This window comes from Diorhabda carinulata, chromosome 10, assembly GCF_026250575.1.
Source record: "Diorhabda carinulata isolate Delta chromosome 10, icDioCari1.1, whole genome shotgun sequence".
NCBI lineage: Eukaryota > Metazoa > Arthropoda > Insecta > Coleoptera > Chrysomelidae > Diorhabda > Diorhabda carinulata.
In genome coordinates, this window is record NC_079469.1 from 1,508,594 (window position 1) to 1,524,968 (window position 16,375).

The 16,375-nt window shown below is 39.3% G+C and overlaps 1 protein-coding gene across 4 annotated transcripts in view; it reads right to left on the reverse strand.

The window, feature by feature from the left end:
- LOC130899142 (uncharacterized) overlaps window positions 1–16,375 on the reverse strand; it is a 154,307-nt gene that overhangs the window by 62,077 nt on the left and 75,855 nt on the right. For 3 of the 4 annotated variants that reach the window (XM_057808935.1, XM_057808936.1, XM_057808934.1), the window contains exon 4: window positions 267–341. The exons of the other annotated variant lie outside the window; for it this stretch is intronic. In XM_057808935.1, the coding sequence (XP_057664918.1) occupies window positions 267–341 (75 nt within the window). The remainder of the gene's footprint in view (window positions 1–266; window positions 342–16,375) is intronic. 4 annotated transcript variants of the gene reach the window in all.

A 16,375-nucleotide genomic window follows, 5' to 3' on the forward strand; every position in this document is an offset into this window, starting at 1 on the left:
CCATCTGGCGTACAGTAGATGTAACATATTCTTAAGCCATATACAATTGTACAGGAATCGATCGAATATTATTCCTAGTTGTTTTAAAAGTAGTTGACTGTAATGAATACTTACGTAGGAGCGAGTGGGGCAATTTCTATTTTTTATCTATTCGATTTAAATTAATATTGAATGAAAGGCTTTTCAATATGTATTTTTAATTACTTTTATTTTCAAATTACCATGATAAAAATTTCCATGCTTAGCGGACTTTCTCATTATCTTACCTTTGATTTTACAGCTCCATCTGACTTTTCTATTCTTCACCTCATAAACCACTGGACTTTGGTTGACATTCTTACCTGGAATATAAAAATAGCATCAAGTTTTGGGTGTTAAAAAAAAATAAAACATTTCTAGGCTTAAAATTACCTTTGTTTTAATATGAAACGATGTCGTGTCATTAAAACGATAACGTGTAAATATCGTATATTAGCTAATTAACCACTTTCTTTTCAAAATGAAAGAAATGAATACAGACTTTTAATTATAATTTGAATCCTAATAATAACATTCTAATTTAAATAAGGTCAACATTCAAATTGTATATTCAAATGCTGTGTTCTAAATGGAAATACAATTTTATATTTATTGAAATAACATGCAACAAAAGAGACCTTTTAACATATTTTATTGATAAGATATTTTAATTTTAAACTTCTTGTATTAGAAATAAAAATACGAAGAGATTTGGTGATTAATAATATTCCATCATCACTATAATCATTTTTTAGCTCATTAGTTCAACGTTCGAAGTAATTTTACTCGCATGATAATAAAATGAATATGATTAATTTGTTTAATTTAAGAATACTTTTTCCTTCATTTTATCTTGTCAATTTTTTTATATAATTCCAATGTTTAAACAAAATTAATCCGTTTGTTATGTCCCTCAGTATTTCAATAAAATTCTCTGCATGCTGTATTAACCCAGTCATTGGAACTATTATCTTATCTAGTTTACTAATAATGTCACATTCTATATTAAACTGGACCTCTTTGTATAAATTTTAATATATAAAAACTGCAGGAAGTTAGCATTCACCTTTCGCGTGACAAATATTTCTATTATATTGGAATGTTACCTCATTTAATGTTCTCAATTTACACAAACAAACAAAAAATTTCAGGCATGATGATTGAACTATAAATAAATTAATTAAACTCATTATGTGATAAATTATACAGTTTTATTTTGACATTATGAAGTCAAAATTCTTGATTAAGTTAAATTGTTTATTCGGCTAGATAATAAAATATTGAGGAGACCGCACATCGCGCTTGTTTTACTTAAGAGTGTTGTAATAAGTAAAGAAATTGGGGTCAAGGGCAGTAAAGCGCAAAACATAGCCTCTTCTGTCAATTCCTACTCGCTTGCTCCGCGCGCAGACCCTGGTAACTTAGTAGGATGATTCAACCGAGATCGGGTACCCAACCCCGGTGGAGGGAGATCGCTACTAAGGCTGAAGCGAGAGGGATATGTCTTAAGGCAAAGTAGCATGGGAAGTAAAACGGAAGAAATAGTACCCCAGGTGAGTACCGGCAACGGCAGTCTCACCACCGATTCCGATCGGGTAAAAGCCCCGGTGGTCGGTGCAGGCCCCACGGATTCTGGGGGGGGCCAGTCACATGCGAAAACGACAGGAGATGATAAGAAGTCCGGTGGATACGGCTGGAAGGAGAATACAGACCCTTCGGTGAGGAGATCGTCACTTGCGAGAACTCCACCCGCACGCAGAAAAGGATCCATAGGTGTTAACACTGGTGTCGTCTTAAATGAAGCTGCTACTGAAACAGTAACGAAAGGAGGCTCGTCGCCCACAACGAAGATAAAAGAGCCAGAGGTCTTCGAAGAGTTACCTCCCTGGATGACAGGATGGCAGGCTATGATGGCACTTTTGGAGGAACAGCAAAGAATACTTCTAACTCTGGACAAGGCAATCCAAACAATGAGTAACGCACTACCGAAGAATGCACCGATGGCAATCAAGGATTCCATGGCAAAGGCACTGGAATACATGGGTGGTCTAAAGTACAACGGAGGAGCCTTGAGAAAGTCTCAAGAAACTTTCAAGAAAGAGTTGTCCAAAGTAAACCAGCCGACGATGAGGACTCGACTGATGAGCAGTGAGTCACAGCAACGAACGCCGCAGAAAAAGAGGGGTGCCTCGGAGACTCCTGAAGGCGGTGCCTTTAAGCGAGGAAAGAGGAGAAGTGTTGCGCACGTTACGGACTCGGCGTTACCTGCGGGCGAAGCAACAGCCGACGAAGACTGGACTCTCGTCACAAGCAAAAGAAAGAAGACTCCACATAACGCAAAAGTGCAGGCAAAGGGCCCAAATAGAAGAAATACCGCAGTACTGATCAAGCCAACCGAAAGCATCACATACTCGGATGTGCTAAAAGCCCTCCGGACTACAGTCAAACAAGAAGAGAACGCAACGGAGGTCAAATGTATAAGAAAGACAGCAGATGGGCATGTACTGGTTGAACTGAGCCAAGGTACACAAGGCAGAAGCACGTTCCGAGAGAGAATCCAGGAAGTAATAGGAAAAGATCTCTCTGTTAGAGACCTGGTTCCGAAAACAACCGTTGAAGTCAGAGACCTCGATTCACTCACCACGATGGACGAAGTCAAAGATGCTGTAATTCGAGCAGTGGGGCAGACAGGCGAATTTAGAATACGTATATCCAAACCGAATCATAGAGAAATACGTACAGCCACAGTGGAATTGGACGAGGGAGCCGCTAATGCTCTACTTCACAAAGGAAGGTTGCTGGTGGGATGTGTATACTGCCAAGTAAAGCTGCACACGACCGTTGCACGGTGTTATAAATGCCAAGGGTATGGTCACACATCCAAAAACTGCAACGGCCCTGACAGAAGTGCTCTATGCTGGAGGTGCGGCAAGCCCGGGCACAAAGCAGCTAACTGTAAGGACCAGCCGGAATGCTGTCTTTGTAAAGAGTTAGGTACGACGGCCGATGGCTTAAGACACTCAACTGGATCCTACAAATGTAAAGTGTACCGAGATGCAGCAAAAAAGGCGAAAGAGAAGAAATCCCGGAATGCTTAAAGTAGTCCAAGGTAATTTGAACAGGAGCCGGCTAGCCCACGAACTGCTGCCACAAATAGTATCCGAACTACAAGCCAACGTCGTCATCATCAGCGAACCATTTCGCCGCAGGGAAAACTCCTTCTGGTTCCAGAACGATACCAATACAGCTGCCTTATGGGTACCGAACTCGAACGACCTAAAAGTTGAACAACATGGTGAAGGCGAGGACCAAGTATGGGCAACTATAAATGATGTGACATATGTTAGTGTGTATTTGTCCCCCAACGTCGACGCACAAGAACTCCGTCAAAAACTGCAAAACCTCGAGGACGAACTCAGAGCACTTCCGAACAAGGTCATAATGGCAGGAGACTTCAATGCCCGAGCAACCGAATGGGGAATGCCGCACACCAATACAAGGGGAAGGCTCATACTTGAGATGGCAGCGAGACTCAATCTCCTGGTGGTCAACACAGGATCTACAACCACATACAGAAGGCCCGGGTGGGGTGAATCCATTCCAGACATTACCTTTGCATCAGAGATGGTAGCTGGCAGAGTCCACGAATGGAAAGTCACGGAGGAACTTACGGGAAGCGATCACCAGTATATCGTCTTCGACGTAATGGCTAGTATAAGACGGAGGGTACTCACAGAAGAAAGCCCACGATGGAACGCCAGAAAATTAGATCGAGCCAAATTTGAGACAGCCCTAAGAAATGCCAATGCTCAGCCTGCCGATGTCCCAGCCGTCCAAAGCGAGAGAAAGAGAACAGAGGCCGTGGTTCATAGAACTATGAACATCATACAGACAGCATGCAATGCCTCAATGCCCCGAGTCAAAAGAAGACCCCCACGAAGATCTGTTTACTGGTGGAACGAGGAAATTGCCGAGCTACGAACAGCCTGTATCCGATCGAGACGAATCGCCCAGAGATCCCGCAATAGGGCAGACGCAGAAGCACTAACGGAGGAGTACAAAGCAGCAAAAAAGGACCTGCGAAAGGCCATCAGCAGCAGCAAACACAAATGCTGGAAAGAGCTTTGTCAAGAAGTGAACAATGACCCCTGGGGTACTGGTTACAAGATTGTAACAAAAAGACTGGGAACGGCGACCACAGCTCCAACCGACACGCACCTGATGGAGCGAATAGTAGAAGGCCTATTCCCAACACATCCACCAAGGGAAAAGCTAGAATACGCCATTGACCCAACAGAAGTAATCCCATTCAGCCAAGATGATCTAAAGAAAGCAGTAGCCCTTCTAAAACCAAACAAGGCTCCGGGACCAGACGGGATCCCCACCGAAGCTCTTAAAGCCGTCGCAAACTGCGAACCAGAAATGCTACTTCGCATGTACAATGAATGTCTAAGAACAGGAACATTCAGTGCCCGATGGAAGAAAGCAAAGCTGGTCCTGATCAGCAAAGGTAAAGGCGACCCTAACTCACCTTCAGCTTATAGACCCCTGAGTATGCTGGATACCGCAGGCAAGCTTATGGAGATGCTGATCAAGCCGAGAATCACCGAAGCCATAGAAGAAGCAGGTAACCTCTCCGATAGACAGTACGGCTTTAGACCCAAAAGATCGACTGTGGGGGCCATACAAGAGGTTATAAAAGCAGTAGAGGAGACAAGGATACCGTGTCACGCAGCCCGACCCCTTGCCTTGCTAGTTACCCTAGACGTGAAGAATGCTTTCAACTCAGCCAGATGGGAGGACATACTAAGCACACTGCGAAACACGTTTCAGATACCGAGGTACCTTTTGCGTTTGCTAGATGACTACTTTCAGGACAGACTCCTACTGTACACGACGGAAGAAGGGCAGAGAACAAAACGGCTGTCTGCTGGTGTGGCTCAAGGTTCGATATTGGGTCCTGATCTCTGGAACGCCCTTTACGACAGTCTTTTGAAGATTCAGATGCCGCAGAAGTCATTCCTGGTGGGGTACGCTGACGACATCGCCGCCGTCATCACTGCTCGCAACTTAGAGCTCGCCGAAATCAAGTTGAACGAGTTGATGCGACGAGTTAATGGGTGGATGCACGAACATGGCTTGGAGCTGGCACTGCCAAAGACGGAGATTGTCCTTCTAACGAGAAAGAGGATTCCCACATTAGTGACCATCCACGTCAACCAGGAGGAAATACAAACAAAAAGTACCGCCAAGTACCTCGGAGTTACCCTGGACACGAAGCTGTGTTACTGGGAACATATAAGAAGAGTCACCGACAAGGCAGCCGAAAGGACTAACTCGCTCGGTAGGTTGATGAGTAACTTGGGAGGACCCTCGTATGAAAGGCGAAAGTTGCTGATGGCCACGACCCACTCCATCCTCCTGTACGGAGCAGAGATATGGGCAGATGCACTCCTGGTGAAGAAGTACAGAAAGCGGATGGCCAGCGTCCAACGCAGGGGTGCCCTAAGGATATGTTCCTCATATTGCACGGTGTCAGAGGCAGCAGTGCTCGCAGTGGCTGGAGTAATCCCAATCGACCTTCTCGCTATCGAACGTAAGCGAGTGTACGAGAGGAGCGGCGAGGTGGGAAGAACACAGGCCGCCAAGGAGGAGAGAATCCGCACCATGGCAGCATGGCAGGAACGCTGGGACAATGAGCGAAATGGGAGGTGGACCCACAGGCTGATAGGGCAGGTCGCTCCCTGGATCGAACGAGCCCATGGTAATGTCGATTTCTACCTGACACAGTTTCTCACAGGGCACGGCTACTTCAGACGATACCTGTACCGAATGGGGAAGCTGGAGACGCCGAACTGCAAGTACTGCGGAGTTCCAGATGATGCAGAGCACACCTTCTTTGCTTGTGGGCGATTTGAGGAGGAAAGAGTGGCAGTGGTCAGGACACTGGGTCCAGTCACACCAGAAAACGTGATCCGGCTCATGCTCATGGGCACACAACAGTGGGGTGTCGTTGCTGCGTACACCACATCAGTACTGCAGCAAAAGAAGTCGGACGGCTGCCTGGAAAACGACTAACAACTGAATATCCGAACTCCTAATCTCTGTCTCAACAGAGGAAGGGAGAGGTAGGAAACAAGAAAAACGAGATGAAGAAAAGACAGCCCGTCACCGGCGAAGATTATGTGTTAAACGGTTCCACGGTGGCAATAGGGCGGTTCAGGGAGGCCTCTTGTCCTAGTGCGTGCACTGGCTACGCCCCCGAGAAAAAAAAAAAAAAAAAAAATAAGTAAAGAAATTAGTACCAATGAAAATCTATGAATTTAACACCAAATTGTCATTATGTTAATATCTTAAGGATAGTTTCCAGCCTCGTGCATAGATGGCGTCACAAGTAATATTTTCGTATTATCGGAGGTGTTTGTAGTATCACAATGTGAATTTCCACAAACGTAATCATAAATTTTATGAAAACAATCTTTTATAAGAGTTATCACTCCTTTTCCAAATAGTATTTGATATTAAAGTCGAAGTAGTTTCACCATTTTATTTAGGAGGTGCGTATTAAAATCAGATACGAATATATTCACTTTAAACAGTTTTGTTTCTATGTTTGTCGACGATTAGGGCCCTAGTTGTTTATATCGTTTAATTATCCCAAGTATCCCGAGAAAAGTAGGTCATTGTATAAATCGAAATACCCGTTTTTTTTTATTTGCTAAATTGAAATGTTCATGTTCTGCTTTTTTGGAACTTTAATACTCCATTAAACTAGTACCGTCACTTTCAATTCTAATGAGATGGCCCAAAGCCAATCATGAAATTTCATTATTCCCATCTACGTCTGAAATTAAATCAAATTGATTTCGATTAGACTAGAAATGGGAGTGAAATTTATTTTGAAATCTGTAGCGGTACGATGAGCATCGAAGTCAGAAAAATTATATACATAATATTTAATTTTGATGAATATTGAACGATATTTTTTACAAGATATATATTAAGTTCAATGTAAGTAGACGGAATATGCAATTAACAGGGAGGTGAAACTTCAACACAATAAAGTATATAGTTTATTGATTTGATTATAGCGAATAATTGAAAAGTGAAAACTTCCAAATGAAAGCGCTTGGTAATATTATTTCATATAAATTTCGCTTATTTAGAAGTGATCATGTCACAATAATTTTAAAACGTATTTGAAGCGACTCCGAAATATACAATAAGTTGACAAATGTCGATCAAATATAGATATGTGCGGAAAAAAAATTACTTTCCCGTTTCCCATATAATAGTTATTTGAGAACAGTACTGATCACCTTCGTTTAACAACTAAGTTCTTGTATAAAGTTATCTAATTTTCCCTCAACAAATCCAGTAATTTATCAACATATCAGCCGTGTATATTATTTGAATTTGACTGAGGAATTATTTGGAAGAAATTGATGTTGTAAATTTCTTCAGCTTATTGCCCATATAATTGGAAACTTTACCTCAATGCTTCTCCACGACCAAGTGATTTAAAAAATTATTTAAATTATAATATACCGTATGGTATATTATAAGAAAAGTATCAGTAATTTGAAGTAAATTCAATAGTTATATTTTATATTTTTTCACAAAATATTCGGGGTATAATGTGGAAAGAGTGTCGTTGATGATTTTTCGAATTGCTACACCACCAACTTGTTTAAATTAGGTGATATGAGCATGTACCGGTTTAAAAAAATCAAATTTTTTCATTATTCCTACCTTAAAATTCACTATTTTTGTGTATCGTGGATGTGTCTCATCCTCCCGTGACGGATAATTTACTTAACACTCAACATCTTATATCAAAATCATCTGCTTGTAAGGAGATTGAACGACTGAATAATTTTCTTGAACAAAGATTAGTACAATCATTTTTATATCTTCACCAATGGTATTTTGTCGATAATTACTGAATGGATTTGTAACAATAAATTTTATGTAATTAATTGTATTTTCGCTCCTAGCATATTTTATTCAAAAATGAGGGAAATGATGATAATATTAATGAGAACAAATAGAAATCTTGGCGTCATGCTAATTGGAAAAATATAAGAGTACTTAGCAACTGGCTCTCCCGTTTTTACAAAGCTGAAATAACGAGTCTCTTTAAAGTGATTCTTTAATCCGATTCCCCACTGACATCCTCATTCGTGTTATGTTTTTTTTTACTTTCAAGCAAATCCACGATTTAGATTGTTAGTATTCTTCCGATAAATTTTATACTATAGTTCTTTTCTTTATTAAAATAACGTTAAAGCTTCGACTAAGAAAATGAATTATATAAATAAAACTATATATTGAAACGCAATGATTAGTCACATTAGAATTCTTCGGTGTGAAGAAAAATTGAAAGATTGCGGCAACGCCTAACCAACGAAAAATTATTGCTCCCGTCAAGTTGTCATTGATTTATATTTTAGTGGTACGAGTTTCTTTGTTATGACAAGTGAAAATTAGTCTCCCATAGAGCTCGTTGTGGTTTTTTCGGTCTCCGAGAGCACTGCGGGGGGTCGGAAAGTAAGGAGGATTACACCGCACCTTGAAAAACATTCGAAGATTCAGCTTCGTTTTTGTAATCTGAGATTGTTTGTTTCAGTTGCGCCGCAGTGAGTTATATACCATAACAGTGATGGAGATGCGATGAACAAGCTACTTAATTCATTGTCACTTACGTTTTTTTTTAAATTCGATTACATATTTATTTTTTCTTAGAATTGCTTCACAATAAGTCCAAATAATTATTTTTTTTTTATTTAAACAAGTATTTGTACATATGTAGACGATCCTACGGCACTGAGGTATAAATGAATAATTCATACTACGCTATGTGGTTGAGGATTATCCAAAAATCTGACAATAACGGTAGATTAGAACAACAACAGGGTATCATTTTTAATGTAGATTTATATTACCATGATTCATAACACTTGTTAAGAATAAATACCAAAGTAAACACAGATTACTAAGATTGATGGGTTAGAAACATACAAAATGTACTGCCACGGCAACTGGTTATGAAAAATGATCGTAAAAGGTAACTGATCGATTGTAATGATGAATTTTAAATTAAACAAAATTAATTTTTAACGTTCAGCTACAAATAATCAAGGCTTTAACAGCGCAGTAATAAATTAACGATGTGCCGGAATTTTGACTTTATACAGTGTAGAAAAATATTTTGTACGTTCCGACCAAACTTTGATCTCCATAAAATTAAAATTATTTTCCTTTTAAAAAAAATTATTAGGAAGCATATGATGTATAAACAAACTAGCAGCGAAACCCGGCGATTCTCGCATTAGATACATAGAAAACAATCAATCAATTCGATTTGGTTCTTTTAGATCAATAATAACACTCGTATACATTTTGGAACTTTCGAGATCAATCCAAAAATTGCTAGAACATTCTAAATCGATCATAATAAATTGCCCTCATTTTGGAACTTTCCTGATTATTTGTGAAATTTCTGGAACATTCTAAATCTATTATTATAGTTGAAAACATTTTAGAACTTTCTAGAGTTTTCCAAAAATTTTGCGGTCCTTTCAGAAATCCTCAATCCTCAATCTTTTTACCACCCTAACGGGAAGTTAATTGGGGTTTGTGGTGATAGAGAAAACTGTTTCTTTACTAATTAACAAATCATTTTACATATATAAATTATAGATTATAGATTAACACAATAAAAAATTATATATCTTATAAATGTTCGAATGAAGTTTTATACAATTAATTAAAAAAAAAATAGAAAAAAGCCGTTGATTACATGTTGATCGTTTAAATGCAAGTACTTGATATAAATCCGGTTTTTGCAAATATCAATCATCAATAATACACAGCATTCCTATTTAAGTTTGAAAGCAAAGTTCACAACCACCATTAATATTTCTGTACCTTCGTAGACCAGAAGAAGTAGAGGAAGAAGATGTGGAAAGAGAGCCGGCCGGCCGACAACTTGTTTTCTTTTTCAAACAGCTTATCTCCGTAAACTTGTTTGTAAAATCGTAGAATAGACCAAGCGAATCAGTTAAACCTCTAGAAATTATTTTGTTTAATTTTAAATAGAATTTTTTTTTCAGATTTGCATAAATTCATTATTTAGTATACATTAATTTGAGTGATTTCGTAATTAGCAAGCAACAAATACTTGAAAATAATAAACCTAACGTGAGTCAATAATAATTACAATCCATCCTCTTGTTACTCACTTCATTGTTGAAATTCTTTTGATGAATTCCCATTCTTTCTTTGTCGACTCACTCGCTTTCGAAGTGATCGCTCTAAGAGCTTTGTATTTGAAAAAAGGGGTAATTTTCTAAGGGCACTTGACGAAACAGGATTGGTCTTATTCAAAAATAAAATAGTACATATGCATGTTGAAAAAAATCATCTATGCCAAAAGAATAAAAGCATTGAGCTGAAATCCTAGAGAGGTGTTAAGGAAGGTTAGATGTACGTAGAAAAGAATCAGGACTTAGTTGGGTCGCACAGTATTGGAAATACAGGGCACCAAACATGTTCGAATATTGATGTAAAACAAATACATGTTTGAAAAATCATTCACGCCTAAAAAATAACAGCATTCAGTTGAAATTCTATATAACATATTTATGATTTCGTTGGTAAGGGATATATTTTATATCAAAAAATGACGAATATATTCAGCTATTCGCCAATAACGTTCCAAATTTGAGAAGACTGATAACATAAGACTTAATTTTACTTTAACGTCGTGAATAAAACTGATTTTTTACTCTATACAGGACAAATATCGCTTTTTATAATGTATAAACATGATGTTTGTTCCAGAACGGCATTCCTCATTAAACAATGAACACGTTTTTAGTCCATTAGTGATATCAAAAAGATGTATCATGTCAGTCGGTAAGTCAAAGGGTGATAATATGCTAATCTGACTTACGTATATGTTGATATCAATTTCCTAATTAAATACAGAGGCGTCGTATAACAAGGGTTCGAATTAGTCTGTTTTATTTATAGCCCAAATTATTTTTGTTTCTTCAACAAAATACTTCAAAATCATAATTTATCAACCCCATAATTTTCAAAAATTAATCTTGAGATTATTCGGAATGTATTGGTCAGGGAAAATATACAAAATAGAAACTAAAAATCGGCCATATTTTTTTAAGAAAATACCAAACATTTTGTGTTCTAATTTTTCAGTGTTTTAATATTTTATGTAAAATTATGTTCAAAAATCATCTAAAAAAATGATACAGAAAATGAAAGTGACTTTTCTTTAACACCACTAGAGAGAGAAGCTGCTCAAATTTATTGACGGAAAAGTAAAGTAAAGTATAGCTGCTTTCCATTTACATCCTCAGACGCCAAGGAAGTTTTCTTGCTGAATTAATTTTTGCGGGAGAATGTTTATTGGTGGGAAAATTCAGTACAAAACACGTAAGTCAAGTTGTTAGGTTTTAGTTTACCTTCAGTCTCTGGAGAAGATAACTTGGTTATCGAAACGCGCGTCAGACTGTGTAATTGTGAGTGTTGGTGTAGTGCTAGTGTAAACAGTGTGTTTAACCCCAATAATCCAATTAAAATTCAAATTATCGCTATTAAATTGTATGAAATACTTTGCATATATTACGAATGTGTAATAGGTATATATATCGATGCATAAATATAACGTAGCCCTGAATTATAATTTTTAAAATGTATATGATTAATGAGGCTAGTGACAAAAACAATCACCTATAATATAAGTTACGCCGCGTATTATCACACGTCAAATCGACACGAGCTCACGTGATATTATTAAAAAACGAGTAACAGCAAAATTTTAAGACCTACTTTTAACAAAATTGATATTAAATACAAAGCTTAATGTATATGGAATTATTATTTAGTTAGTTAAAATTGATGTGATCATAAAATACGTCTAAATATTATTTTAATTGTTTTATGACCCTTTGTATTCCATTTTCATTCAAATTAATTACATTATTTTAATATGAGAAAATTTCGAAGTCCCTCGTTTGATTATATCAGCTGATGTGCATTGTGGTCATTTTCTATGAAAGTTATTAATTGATTGTAATGCCGAGTTATGCAGTCGGGAACTTTGACTGGTGGAGCACGTCAGGTACATAATGTGTGAATATGCTTACTTTACAATTAATTTACGTGCTTATCTTGAACTATTCTAATTTGAAAGATAAATACGTAATTCTGGTGGGTTTCCTTTGAGAATTATTGAGCAAATAGGATTAAAATAATACATCCTTAACCTTAGTTGCTAAAATTGAACTTTACTTTCTGTATAATGGAGAAAAGTTCAAAGAACTTTTACATTAATAAAGTATGATAGGTATTTATAAATTAAACTTTAGTCAGGTGAGTTTATAGCCACAGGATGAAATACCACTTTCTTTTGGACTAGGTTCCATTTTATAAAACTGATTTGAAAATATCACTGCATGCTCCTCGGAAACGGCGTAAACGTTTTTATTTGAAATTTATATATATTTTTATTTTGTCATAACTATTCAATTCTCATGCTAATATTACTCTTATTCCCTCAGGGGGTCGCACTGCGACTACGGATGTAGCAAGCCCGAGGTACCCTAGCTAGAGCTCCACCCCACTCCCAAGGTGGACTCTACCCAAAAAACCCCACTATTCCTAGAAGATTCTCCTCCCCCGACGCTATTAGGTTGCGAGGGCTAGGGGGTTTCCTACCTTTTTTCCTGTATCCCGGATTGGTTCTGCGCTGTAGTCTGCTGGGAGTGCCTCGCCCTGCTTTCGGTTCGTCACCCAAGTAGCTGCTGATGCTGATGTGAGCTAGTCTCTGTCGAGGTGGATGATGGCGCGGGATCGGAAGCCAGCCACTACGGGCCCTGATCAGGTAGTATGTATTGAATGTGGAAGTCGGAAGTTCACATCGCCCCGGGCGAGTCTGGTCCGTCTGTGCGTTCCGGGACTGGCTAAGCGAGGATTGGGCCTCAGTGAACTGGGGTAGGCGACAGCCGAGGGTACACCCGTTCTCAATCAAGTCGACCCGCCCCCTTACATACGAAGCGCTGGTGACAACAAATAAATGGATAGCTATGGTTCAAACGACGAAAAAACTGCACTGTCTTTAGAAGGCAAAGGACAAAATGAAGGAGATATGACCCCAACAGGTTATCACTGGATGTTTACTACAGACCCTAGTGTTAGGAGATCCTCATTAGCAAGAACACCACCAATGAATCGCAAAGATTCAACTGCCTCTGATGTTTTTGTTAGCCTAGAGACAAACTCTGGCACACGTCAAGATGACAAGACTGGGAGCCCCAGTAACACGGCGTACGAAGCAAGTAGCGACAACAGTCACGACGGACTGGCAAAAAATACCAGTCCAGCCAAAAAGAAACGAAAGCGAGACTCACATGGAAAGCATATCCCGGATGATACTGCTATGACCGCCTTGGGTTGTCTTAATAAAAAAGTTGACGAATTAAAAAATGAAGTCAAAGTGAGTACAAAGACAAAAACTGAAATCAAGGCAATAACGAGAGAGCTCGTAAGCATAATGGCAACCTTGAACAGAAGAATGGATGTTTTAAACATCAGACACACGCAGATGGTGCGAAACAACACTGAGAAATCATCGCCAGGTAAGAGCAAAACTGCTAATAATTTAGCTAAACCAGAGGACAATAATCTTAGCTACGCAAGACAAAGTATAGGAGCCCAAGCTGATGAAACCGACATAAGACGAGAGTTATTCGATCTTACAAATGAAATACGTACCAGGGTAGAGACGCAAATAACAGCAAGAAAAGGATGGACAGGGCTAGAAGAGGTAATACATCTCGAGTGGCCAGAAAGCTGCTACCAAAGCACCGGTGTTACAGAGCTGGGATCGCTTAGAGAGCTACGAGGAGACCTGGTAATAGTAGCAGACCCTGATGTAACCTTGACCACCTCTACGGAAAGCGACCTAAAATGCAACTTTCCGGAAATAACAAGCCTTATATGCGAAGAACTTGAGGAAGGGTGTATTGAATATGTGAGGACGAACACCGAGGTCATACTCAGCAAAGGCAAAAATGGAGCAAGGTCAAGAACCATGTACATGCTGCTATACAAGGTCAACCCAGAAGAGAAAAACGACATGGGTCAACTATATCAGTTGCTAGGCAAACTGCAAGCAGAGGTCCCAAACCATGGAGTGACGGAAATTCAAGTAGTAGCCTTCGGCAAAATTGATAAAATCTACCTTAGAAAGTGCGTAGAAGGTATCTTCAGGGGATCTGAGGTCAAAGTGCAAGTTATTATACCTAGAGATCCAAGCCGACTAAGCAAGCACCTAAGTCAAGTAAGGGAGGACCAGCGACGACAACAGAGAAGATTATAATCAAATCTGAAGGAAAGCAATATGCTGACATACTCCGTTCGATCAAGAGTAGTGTGCACATAGACGAGATGGGTGTTAAGGTACAAGGCATTAAGAAAACTGCTAAGGGTGATGTCCTTATGGAGATACTTGGAGAAAAAAATCAAGTAACCGCCCTCAGACAACCTATAATGGACAAGGATAAAGATACCCAGGTCGAAATTAAAACAGATGAAGACATTATTCATATCTCGGACATAGACGGAGATATGAACGCAAAACAGATAGAGCAAGATGTCAGGAAAAGCGTAGCAAACGCAAAAGAAGATGACTTCCGAGTGCTCTCTTGCAGACCAAACCAGAGGGGAAACCAAACTGCTACACTTGCGGTCAAAAGAAGAGTGGCCAGCGAATTACTCAAAATGGATACCGTGAGAATAGGGTGGGCACCGTGCCAGGTCCGAGCAAGGGTCAAAATCACCAGGTGTTTCAAATGTTTGGAGTTTGGCCACCGCACCAATGAATGCAAAGGAACCGATAACTCGAAGATGTGCCTTAAATGCGGCAAGGATAACCACAAGGCCAAAGACTGTACTAACAAAAGCTATTGACTAACATGCAAAAAAGACGGTCACAGCTGACCAGACTGCTTGCCCTTACTACCTTAAGCTTGTAAAGGAAAAATCAAAAGCAATTAGTGACACCAGACGCAGGCTCAGCACTGCACGCGGTCAAAACTTTAATGTTCAATATTAAAATACTTCAAGCCACTATTTCAAAAACAGGAATTTCCAAATGAATGGAAAGTTGCAAAGATGGTTTTAATACTAAAACCAGGAAAGTCAGCTGAGTTACCTAGTTCCTACAGACCACTCTGTCTGTTAAATTCTTTGAGCAAGTTACTAGAAGCGTTCATACGGGAAAGACTACAAGATGAGCTTAAAGACAGAGGAGGGTTGCACATGTGTCAGTATGGCTTTCAAAAAGGGAAAATCCACGATCCAGGCTGTAGAAGCTGCACTGAATACTGTAACGGAGTTCAAAAGTAGATTCTGCACCCTTGTCACAATTGACTTTAAGAATGCTTTCAACACTGCATGCCACAGCCTGATTATCTAAGAGCTACAAAAAAGGAAAATATCGACATATCTAATAAACCTTGTCTCTAACTATTTAAGAAACAGAAAGCTGCAATTAGAAAAGAATAGGGAGGTGGATATTACGTCAGGTGTTCCCTAGGGTTCCGTCCTAGGCCCACTGCTGTGGAATGTACTATATGACGGCGTGCTGAGCTTAGAACTAACTCGTAATGCTGTAACAATAGGATTTGCTGACGATCTGGCGCTGATAGTCGGAGCAGAAAGCCAACAGACATTGGTTACTAACACCAACATGTGCCTGGAAAAAATAAATACCTGGATGAGAGACAACAAGCTTGCTCTTGCCCCCCACAAAACTGAGGCAATCCTACTAAAGGGTAAACAAAAGAGGGAGCAAATAAGCTTCAGCGTAGACGGAGTCAATATAAAGCCAGTAAAGAACCTGAGATACCTAGGTATAACCATTGACGAAAGTAGAAATTTTGGCAAATATGTAGAAACAGTAACAAAGAAAGCAATAGAAAGGGTGTCGAAACTTGCTCGGATTATGCCAAACGTAGGAGGTCCTAGGCAAAGCAAAAGAGCAGTGTTGTGTAGTGCTATGCAAAATATTGTCCTATATGGAGCCCCAATATGGCAAAAAGCGCTTATGAGAAAAAAGCACTATACTACGGTCAATAGAGCAGAAAGAGACATGCTGTTGCGCGTAGCCTCCACCTTCCGAACTGTGTCTGGGGTAGCACTCCAAGTAATTACGGCTACGGTGCCCATTGATCTCTTAGCCCAGGAAAGAACATCCAAGTACAAATCGCTACAGAATAGCAACGAAGCTAGAGAAAGTTCCCTCACAACATGGCAAACTAGATGGGAA